The sequence below is a fragment of the Vulpes lagopus genome, chromosome 7 (assembly GCF_018345385.1).
Source record: "Vulpes lagopus strain Blue_001 chromosome 7, ASM1834538v1, whole genome shotgun sequence".
NCBI lineage: Eukaryota > Metazoa > Chordata > Mammalia > Carnivora > Canidae > Vulpes > Vulpes lagopus.
The window spans coordinates 115,934,283-115,944,783 of record NC_054830.1 but is presented as its reverse complement, the minus strand read 5'-3'; the positions used below and the strand labels follow the sequence as shown (position 1 = coordinate 115,944,783).

The 10,501-nt window shown below is 39.5% G+C and overlaps 1 protein-coding gene across 2 annotated transcripts in view; it reads left to right on the top strand.

The window, feature by feature from the left end:
- The first annotated feature begins 13 nt into the window (after positions 1-13).
- PRRC1 (proline rich coiled-coil 1) overlaps positions 14-10,501 on the top strand; it is a 46,561-nt gene continuing 36,073 nt past the window's right edge. For both annotated transcript variants that reach the window (XM_041762750.1, XM_041762749.1), the window contains exons 1-4: positions 14-230; positions 4,807-4,927; positions 5,549-5,950; positions 7,956-8,116. In XM_041762750.1, coding sequence (XP_041618684.1) covers positions 4,825-4,927; positions 5,549-5,950; positions 7,956-8,116 — 666 coding nt within the window. In that variant the 5' untranslated portion in view covers positions 14-230; positions 4,807-4,824. The remainder of the gene's footprint in view (positions 231-4,806; positions 4,928-5,548; positions 5,951-7,955; positions 8,117-10,501) is intronic.

The window sequence follows — 10,501 nt, the reverse complement described above, 5'->3', positions numbered from 1 at the left end:
GAGGGCGGGGCGGCGCGAGCCGGGGCTCCCAGAGGCCGGGGCGGAGCGTGCGCGGTCGACGTGGCAGCCGCAGGGGCGTGCGCCTCCGGTGGCCATTTTGGAGGCGGGGACGCGCGGCGGCGAGCTCCTGCCGGCGTCTTCGTGGTGTTCTCGGAGCGGTAGTCTGAGCGCCCCGAACTTCCTGTCCCGCACTTTTCACCTGCCACGCAGACAGTCTGTCGGGCCCCCAGGTGAGCGTCAGCCTGGCAGCGACGCGGGTCCGTGCGGGCGGCGGGACGGGATGCGGGCGCCGGCGGGCGCAGTCCCTGGGAGGTGGGCGGGCCGCCGGCCGGCGCCGCGGGATGGTTAGGCTCGCGTCGGAGCGCGGCGGTCCCGGACTCCCGAGCGCCGGTGGGTGCAGGGTGCGGGCCTGCAGGGTGCGGCCGGGGCGCGGGGGCCTTGGCCGAGCGAGCAGCCCCTGCCGGTGCGGGTCGCGGGTCGCGGGTCTGGTTCCGGCCCTTCCCTCGGGGCGCGGACCGGGCCGGCGCCCCTGCGGCTGCCGCTTGGCCCCGCCTTCCGGCGCGCTGGCGGTCGGAGCGGGACCGGCGGCCGGCGCCCGCGGACCTTAGCCCGGCCCAGCCCGGCCTGGAGACGTGGCACAGCCTGCGGGGAGGCCGCCGTCCCTGGCACGGGGTTTCGGCCCTTCCCGCCTTCGCCCGACTCCTGGGTTCGCTCGCCGGGAGCGGCAGCGGGGAGTAGTTTATTGTCCCCTAGGTGTGCCGAGCAGCTCTGCAGACGTTTTTTTGCATTCTGCTCTGTGTTCCGGGACCGGCTTCAGGCAGATTTGCGAGATAGCTGCTCTCCCAGATTGGCAAAATTTGTATCCGTTTCTGCCACTCAGAGTAGGTGTTTTTGAGAGGTGGCCTGTGAACAGGACACGTTTTGGCGTTCCGGTCTTTCCCCTGTACGTCCACTCTTTCCTTCAGTTAACGTTTTAGGGAAGTTTATTTTGGGATCAGGGCTGAGAGTGCAGAGACAAAACTCCTCTCGCTTTGGCGCTCGTTACTGTTAGAACGTCGGTAGTTTTTGCGTTTAATGTTTTTACTTTGATCAAAGCTGCATTATTCCATTTCTTTTATTGTATTCTTATCAGTAGCCATTCACTTTGTAACAGAAAAAACCACCGTGGAAGCAGATTGAAAGAGGAGGGTCTGACTGACCAGAGACTGAGGACTCCCATTTGCTAAGTCATTTCGTCACTTTATTTAATGTTCATACATTAATAGTGTTTTTTTTTATGCTGAGACTTAGGCACTAAAACCTTTACCAACTCTCACACTTCACTGTTACTTTATTACAGTAGCTTTTCTTTAGTGGAAGGCATAATGTTTAGGCGCACAAAATTTACCTAATAAAATCATTAAGCCAAAAATAAATAAATAAATAAAATCATAAAGCCGTTTCTTAGTATGTCTTTTAAGATCGAAAGAAACTGATCCTTTATTGTAGGTTATAAGTAGTTTGCGTTGCACAGGTTATTTTGCCAACACACTTATTAATTTTAGGGATCAAGATTATCTTTAAACCAGACTTCCACTGGCCAGTGTAAAGGATTTGTTAGCATCTGTACAGAGGAAGATGGGGAGATGAAAAGAGGTAGCTTCGACTGGGTGACCAAGTCCCCCAGAAGGCCATCTGTGTTCCAGGTTATCTCCCTTTGGCGGCGAGTGGATGTACTGAGTGAGAAGATGATGCCTCCCTAACCCCTGGTCACTACTTAATTCCGTATATGTTTGCTTGACATTTACAACCAAACTCTGTGAAAGTGTTGTGTATTCCTAGCTCACTTCGTACTCCTCGGTCCATTTTAAAGTGGCTTCTAGCCTTTCTCTTCCCATGGAAATAGCTCTCACTGTGTTCGTATCTTCACTCTGGAGAATCTGTTGCATTTTTTCAGATATCATCCTATTTTAGCATTTCTGTAGCATTTGATTACTGCTACCCATTTTCACCTTGAAATTTCTTTGGCTTTTGGACACCACAGTCTCCTGGTTTTCTCTGTTTTGGTCATCTCACTCTTCTGTGCAAGCTCATCTGCCAGGCAGTTTTTCGAGGATTGGTCGGATCATTTTTTTCTTTTCACTTGATATTCTGTTCTTCGAATACCTCATTCCAGAACTGACTTTAGAGACTGTGAATAAACTGAAGAAACCTACATTTACTGCTAAAACTGAGACCACGTCAGAGTCTCTACTTGAGTGTTTCAATAAGTGTGTTGGCAAAACTCAATATGTTCAATTTTAAACAGTGCATAATGCCGCTTCCCAAAAAAGAAAACGTCAACACCGTGACCTTTTTTCATATTCCCTATCTTAATGAGTGGCATAGCCATCTATACAGTTGTGTGAGTGATACCTCTGCCCATGGTCCCCAAATCAGTTTTTGAAGCTACCTATTCTTCGCTATTCCCTCTGTCATCACACTAGTCTAGGCCAGAGCTGCTCACTCTTGGCATTATTGATATATGAGGCCAGATAATTCTTTGTTGTGAGGGCTTTTCTCTGCATTGTGGGATTTTTAGTTGAACCCCTAGTCTTTACCTACTAGATGTTAGTAGTCCCTCTAGTTCTGACAACCAAAACTGTCTTCAGACATTGCCTAATGGCCTGGAAGGCAGGATTACCTTCCTCCCCTCCCTGTAGTTGATAGGCACTTGTCTTAGGTGTTACTAGTTCCTATATAAACTAATTCTATCCTTCTTAATAGTCTCTCTGCATTTACTCTGCCCTGTGTCCCAATCTGCATACTTTGGTCAAAGGACTGTTTTAAAAACACAAAAACGAATTGCCAAAAGCTGGAATTATCCTAAATGTCCTTCAGTAGACCAATAGGTAAACTATTGCACATCTATAAAATGGAATACTCGTCAGCAGTTTCTTAAAAATGCCAACTAGTAATACATCCAACAACTTGGATGGATTTCAGGACTTTTCGTTATATTGACTGAAAAAAAGCCTATATAAAAATGTTCTATGCCATATGATTCTATTTAGGTAACATTCGTTAAATGAGAAAATGATAGAGAACAGTGTGTTGCCACAGCTTGTGGTTCATGGAAGGCTGTGACAAAGGAGCACCACGAAGTAGTTTCTTTAGGATGATGGGACTGTTCTGTATCCTGATTGTGCAGTTAGTTCCATGAGTCTTTGCATTTGATGAAACTTCATAGAACTACACATACACACGTAGAAACACACATACATGTAAAAACAGGTGAAAATCCAAATAAAATCGCTGGTTACTAGTACCGCACCAGTGTTAATTTCCGGGGTTGATCTCTACTGCATTTAGGTATGATGATGCTGTTGGTAGGAGAAGCTGGGTTTAGGATTCTTCGGAACTTTGGTCTTATTTTTTCATCTTCTTGTGAACCTAAAATTTCTTCAAAGAAGTTAAAAGAGGGATCCCCTGGGTGACTCAGCGGTTTAGTGCCTGTCTTTGGCCCAGGGCATGACCCTGGAGTCCCAGGATGGAGTCCCACGTGGGGCTCCCCGCATGGAGCCTGCTTCTCCCTCTGCCTGTGTCTCTGCCTCTCTCTCTGTGTGTCTCTCATGAATAAATGAATAAAATCTTAAAAAAAAAAAAAAAGTTTAATGATATGTTATCTTCAGCTTGAATGCTGAATGGTGCCTTTCTGTTCTTAAAGAACCCATGTCTTTGATGCAGTTTATAAGATTTGACACAGTGTGGGTTCTTACCTGTGTCTCCAGTCTTCTTCTTCTTTTTTTTTTTTCCTGTTCCTTGCCATATGGGTTTTCTTAAATGTGTCTTGTCCCCTCTACCTTATAGGGCTTGTATACTTACCATATAATCACTTTCTCTGGAACCTGCCCTGCTTGCTTCTTTTTCCTTGCTTATTTAAATTCTATATACCTTTCAGAGCTCTGCTTATCTGTGGCTTCCTTTCCTCACCTGAAAACCATATTCCTCTCAAATAGGACCATGTTCTTACCCTCAGAGCACATAATTAAGGTTACATTTCATTGTACATTGGTATTACTTGCTCCTCTCCTGTACTGGAGGGTAAGTGTCCTGTTTGTTTTTGCTTACATTGTATGTCCAGAGGGGCACCAGGACAGTGCTTGGCGAGCAGTTGACCTTCACAATAAAAAAAAGAAGTTTTATTTTTTTGATTTTATACTTAAGACAGGCTTGAAAATGTGTAATTTTTAAGGAAATTTTCCCGTGTTTCTTGTAATCCATTATTATCTTAGAACCCTGCTATCTAGTTACCATATAACATTTTTGCCGAAGTTAGTATTTTTACAATGTGAGACATAACATTACTAAGTGTGATTTAAAATGTGAACTAGAGACTTTGGAAATTGAGCACATTTCAATTTTATTTTCATGGTAACAGAAATAAGCCACATATAATGCTTTATGGGGAAAGAAGAAGTGTTTAAAAAATATTTAATTTAATTTATTTTTATTTTAAACATAATACTGAAAATTTAGGTAAAAGTCTAACATACATTCATGTGGCAGAAAATTATATTAGTAATTTGCTGTTTGAAATTTATGAATTAGTTAACATAAAATTATTTTCCAGTTATAAAGTATGTATATGAAAATGTTATGTTCATATTACATGCATATCAAACACTGTCACAGACTGCTTTCCTAGGAATTTTGACAGATCCTTTATTCAGAAATAAGTGGCATTATAATTCATATACACAAGCCTTTGTGTCTTGTTTTCTAAAATTATTCTTGAAAAATACACGATTACAGTATAATATATATTACTTTTCTCTATTTTTACAGTAAACTTATTGAAGGAAAATGATGGAAGAGAGTGGAATAGAGACAACCCCGCCGGGGACTCCTCCACCACATCCTGCAGGACTGGCCACAGCTGCCACGTCTTCCACCCCACTTCCTTTAGGTACATGGCATCGCCTTGCAGCTGCTGTGTCTGGAGGGTAGTAGAGACACTATTAACTTTTATCAGAGTCAAGTAAAATAAAAATAAATTTATGAAAACTTCTCTGATCTTTCCCAGGATGAAGGGAAGTGATCTTTTAGTTAAGGTCAAAGTATGTTTTGCTTCAGGTAAACTTTTGTTCTCTATATTCCTCCTTTTATAACAAAAGCATCCTGAAGAGCAGTTACTAGTTTTGTTTCATGTTCTATGACTTGATGATGATTAACCTTCTGCCCAAAATTTGTGAGTTTGTGTGTAGGTTTTTGTGCTTAAGTCAGCAAGAGGTGAAAAATGGCTGTTTTCTTGAAAACAGAGCAAAATGAGTGAAAACACAAAGATCTGCTTCTGAAAGGAATTGTGACTGAATTTTATGTAGCTGCTGCTTTTATGTAGGGGATTAAAAGTCATTTGCACTTAGTCATGCTTGTTGTGTACTTTAGATTACACATTTAAAAATAATTAGTGGGTTATGGTCTGTTACATTTTTAAATTTTGCAATATAAAGGAATGAGATACTTGGAAAATTAAGTGTAAAGTATTTCTAATTTAATGAGTTGTTTTCCCCCTCTCCCCATCCTCTAGCCACCGCCGGTTCTTTCTCTTCTCCGAATGTGTCATCCATACAGCCCCTACCACTGCACACCTACTCCAGCCCTCCGCCGGCCCTCCAGCCCTCCATCCCGCCTGTGCAGCCTCCAGTGCCCTTGTCACTCGCACAGCCTGTCTCAGTACCTTCTGGTCCAGCCCTAGCGACTTCTGTCCCCCTTCCTGTTTCTCCGCCACCTGCTGCTGCCTTCGGTAATCCTCCTCTGGCTCACTTCCCACCTTCGTCTTCTACCCCAAGTACTCTTTCATCTGCACCCTCTTCTGGTCCTCCCACCTCGGGATTTTCTGTTGGGGCAGCTTATGACATCACAAGGGGACATGCTGGAAGAGCTCCCCAAACACCCCTGATGCCATCATTCTCTGCACCTCCTGTAACAGGTAATTCTCTCTTACTGATACTTTGAAATAAATGGCTATAGCTAATGTTTAAATGTGTTTTTTCTGAATAACTGCTTTATTGATACTTTACATGCCACACAATTCACCCCTTTAAAGTATACATTTCAGTAGTTGTCACGGTACTTACAGAGTTGTGCCACTATCACTCTAATCAGTTTTAATCACCTCAGAAAGAAGCCCCATACTTACTAGCAGCCACTCCCTACTGGCTCCCAATGTTCACAGCCCCAGACGACCATTCATTTGTTTTCTGTCTCTATGAATTTACCTGTTTTGGACATTTTGTACAAATAGAATCTTAACAATAGATACAGGGTCTTTTCTGACAAGCTTCTGTCACTTAGTATTTTTTTTTTTTAAGATTTTATTTATTTGTTTGAGAGAGAGTGGTCGTGTGTGTGTGAGTAGGGGGAGGGGCAGAGGGAGAAGCTTATTTTTAATTAAGGTTTGTTAAAACCTTAACAAAGCTGTGTTGTAGCGTGTGTCTGTACTCTTATTTTTTATGGCTCAATATTCCTTTGTATGGATTTTCCTTCCACATTTTATTCATTATGTCAGGTGATGAACTTTTGTGTTGTTTCTACTTTTCAGTATTACACATACTGTTTTTATGAACACTGGTGTATAAGTTTTTGTGAAAACATATTTTCATGTGCCTTGGGTGTTTAAGTAGACATGGGATTGCTTGCTTTCGAGAAACTGCTAAGCTGTTTTCCAAAGCAGTTGTACCATTTCACTTTCTCATCAACACTGTTTTTGTATTTCTGCGCCACCACCACCGCCCCCCCACCCCCCGATTTGTTTTTTGTTTTTTTAAACTTTTTCTTTTTGGCTGCCTTTCTTTTAACTCATGTCTTTGTTTTCTGAAGTTTCCTACTCTCATGTTTTGACATTTAAGTTATCAAAATAAAGCTGATGTTAATTAGTAAATGATAAATGTTACGTGTTGTAAAATGTAGTGTTTTAGTATATGTAGTGTCAGACAAAATTCCAAAAATTTGTTTTAATATTTTGTGTACTTATAGAGAAACATCAAGGTGAAATTTGAGTTTTTTTAAAAGATTTATGTAAAAAGTTATCAGGATAAGAATGTCCTGGAAAAATTTAAAACCAAGGCTCATGTGTGCCTTTAATTTATGATAATAGTCTGTCTCCTTTTCTAAATCAATTACACCTATTTTTTGACTTCCCTGGAATGGTTGTTGGAAACCAGCAGCAAAACTTAATCCTTCTCATCTTTTGCCTGTTATTTCTCAGTTTAGGAAATGAAGCAACTTTGTTTTGATTTTTTTTTATTATCCAACTTTGCTTATCTACCTTAACAAAGTGTTTTGCATAGTACAGGTATTATGTCTATATCTATGAGTATGTGAATTTTCTTCTTTGAGTTAAAGTAGGGCATATGGAATATTTACTAATTGTTAGCACTTTTATATGAGGAGCTTGGGTGCTCACATCATTTAATTTTATGTACTGAAAGGATTAGAATTACAGTTGGCCACATCCAAGTGCTAAGTAGAGCCAACAGGAAGTACTTTTTTTTTTTAAGATTTTATTTATTCATGAGAGACACAGAGAGAGGCAGAGGGAGAGGGAGAAGCAGGCTCCATGCAGGGAGCTCGATGTGGGACTCGATCCTGGAACGCAGGATCACACCCTGAGCTGAAAGTAGATGCTCAACCACTGAAACACCTAGGGATGTTTCAGGAAATACTTTTTGATATATATTTTGTCATTTCAGGACACTTGGCTTAAAAAGCCTTCAGAATGGCAAGAAATTTCTTCTTTAGGATTTTGTTTCATTTGTATTTTATAAAGGTTTAGGTAATTATTGGAGTACATAACTCAGTCTTGAAACACTTCAGTGTATATTTACATTATTAAAGCTGTTTTGAGCTGTTCATCTCCTATAGTGTATCGTCTTTTTATAGGAAATAGTTTATGCAATAAATTAACATATATTAGAAATTTTGCCATTTACCAGGTATGTTGCCGACTCCCATTACTCAGCAAGCCAGTTTGACATCTCTGGCACAGGGACCTGGAACCACATCAGCCATTACTTTTCCAGAGGAACAAGAAGATCCTCGAGTTGGTAGAAGTCAGGATGAAGCATCTGCTGGTGGGCTCTGGGGTTTTATTAAGGTAAGGGGTATTTAGTTTAAAAGCTATGCTGAACTTTTTAATTCTGAAACTATTAGATGTTCATTAGAATAATTTTAAAAATCTAGGATGGTATAAGGAAAGAATAAAAATTGTTTTTATTCTAATTACCAGTTTTCTATAGTTCTTCTCAATCTTTCTTATGTGCATATCTGTGTAGATGCAATTTTTAAAAATAAAAGTCAAAATGGGGTAGTGACATGTGGACAGTGTTGTGTCTTTTGTTTGCCTTTATCTAGCATATATCAGGAACATCTTTCCATTCATAAGTATTCTTCAGAAATATTTTTTTTTCTTTGTGGCTGCTTTGCCCTTCATGCTGTGGCATTTATTTCCCATATTTTGCTAATGTACTTCAGCATTCTCTAATGGTAATTCTTAACAACTATGATGAGCCCTCTTGTATGCAAATCTTTATGCTCATCTCTGTTTTATTGAGGTTAATTTCTCATAAATGTCAGTGAAAATTTACAAAATTACTGATGATGAAGATGACTCTCCAGAAGGGTTATACCAGAATAGACTGCCCCAGCATTTTTCATTTGCCAGCACTAATTATGAACTTGAAATAGAATATTTTCTAATTTGATAGACAAAAAGCATACCTCATTTTAATTTGCATCTCTTGGTTACTAAATTTGAATGTTTTTTTGTCATTTTTTTCTTTTGTGAAGTCTAGTTTTCTTTGTGCATTTTTGAATTAGGATGATTTTCTTTCTGAATGAATTTGTAAGAGCTCCTCATGTCGTAGTATTTTCTTACATGCTGTCAGATGTTGCAGTTTTCTTTTATATTTATTGTATGTTTGAATTTTACCCTTTTTGACAAAACTCTGAATTTTTAAAATTTTTTTTTATGTTAAAAATTACCTTTTCCCACCACAAATGTGGTAAATGTTTTCCTGTGTTTCTTCTAATTCTTTTATGGTTTCGTTTTTTTTTTTTTGTACCTACCAATTTAATGTTGCTGGTACTTATTTTATTACATAAAGTAGAAGTCAAACTTAATTTTCTTCCAGCCACTTGACTCTTCCAACATCATATCCCAGTGTTTTGATACGTTATCTTCATCTTAGTTATGAAATTGTGTGTTAATGTCAGTTTATGTACTCTATAGTCTATTCCACTGTTTGGCCTGTCCCTGCAGTAGTACTTCACTATTTTACTTATTGTTAATTCTGTTTATTATTATAATAATACTTATTGCAAGTCTGCTCTGCTCAGGTGGGGATGGGGGAGTATGCATTGATGAGTAAGATCAATTCCAAGTCTCTGCTTTCATAACGATTTATCAGTGTTTGGTTTTATAAGTTTGCCAGTTTCTCTTTACTTTAGAATTTTTCTTTACTAGTCTTTTCTATTTCTCTTAGTGAATTTTGGGATTACTTTTTCAGGTTCCTCCTAGTATTTTGAGGGTTTGGCTGCAATTTAATTATATATTAAACATTTTTAAATTGATAGGTGGCTAACTAATTTACTATGTTTGAGCTTTACATTTCACAAAGATAATACTTTTCTAAGCTGCTTTTTTTTTTAATTCTTCTGTACTTTTTCTTCATGTAGGGATTACTATTTCTTTCCCTTGTTAAGAGCATGTGTCAGTGTCTCCATTATCAGCTGTACCCAGCTCAACTCCACGTCTTGTAAATCATTCTTGTCATATTCCATGTAAGATTGGCTTACAGTTTTAAATATCAGTGTTACGAACTCAACTTTTTTCTGAATCACCTTAGTTCAGTGGTAGGTAGGAAGAAGTAGAATGGTGGCCTGCAGCCAGGGGCCATCTCAGCGGGCACTGTTCCCTTGAAATCTTTTTACCACAGGAGAAGTATAGCACAAGAAGGGAATACTCAGACCTGGTTCCTCTGTTTAATAGTGTGGTTTTAAGAATTCAGAGGATATAGGTCTGAATTAAAAGAATGAATTTGGGAATGAACACTACAAACGGGAAGTAGGAAAAAGGAAGAAATGTTAGTAGAAAACAGAATAATACATATTAATAGATAGATTCTGGGGAAGAAGGATGAGAAACATTAATATTTTAATTTTTTTCTTAGGGAATCAAGTATGAGTCTGTAGAGACAACCAACTACAGTTTAAAATTTTGTTTAGTCTTTCATATAAATAAATAGATGTGAAATGAATTTAAAATACACATAAAGAAATAAGATGCAAATGTATGTATACATGTATAAAATGAGTACATATGAATACATACATCCATAAAATGATTACATATATGTGTGTATATATGGTATACATACTTTCCAGGTCATTGCCCCTAAAAGTGTGGTCTGCAGACTGCTATGGGTCTATGAGAAGAAGAGAAAATGAAAGAGAGCATTTTGAAAACTTAATAGCAATTTGA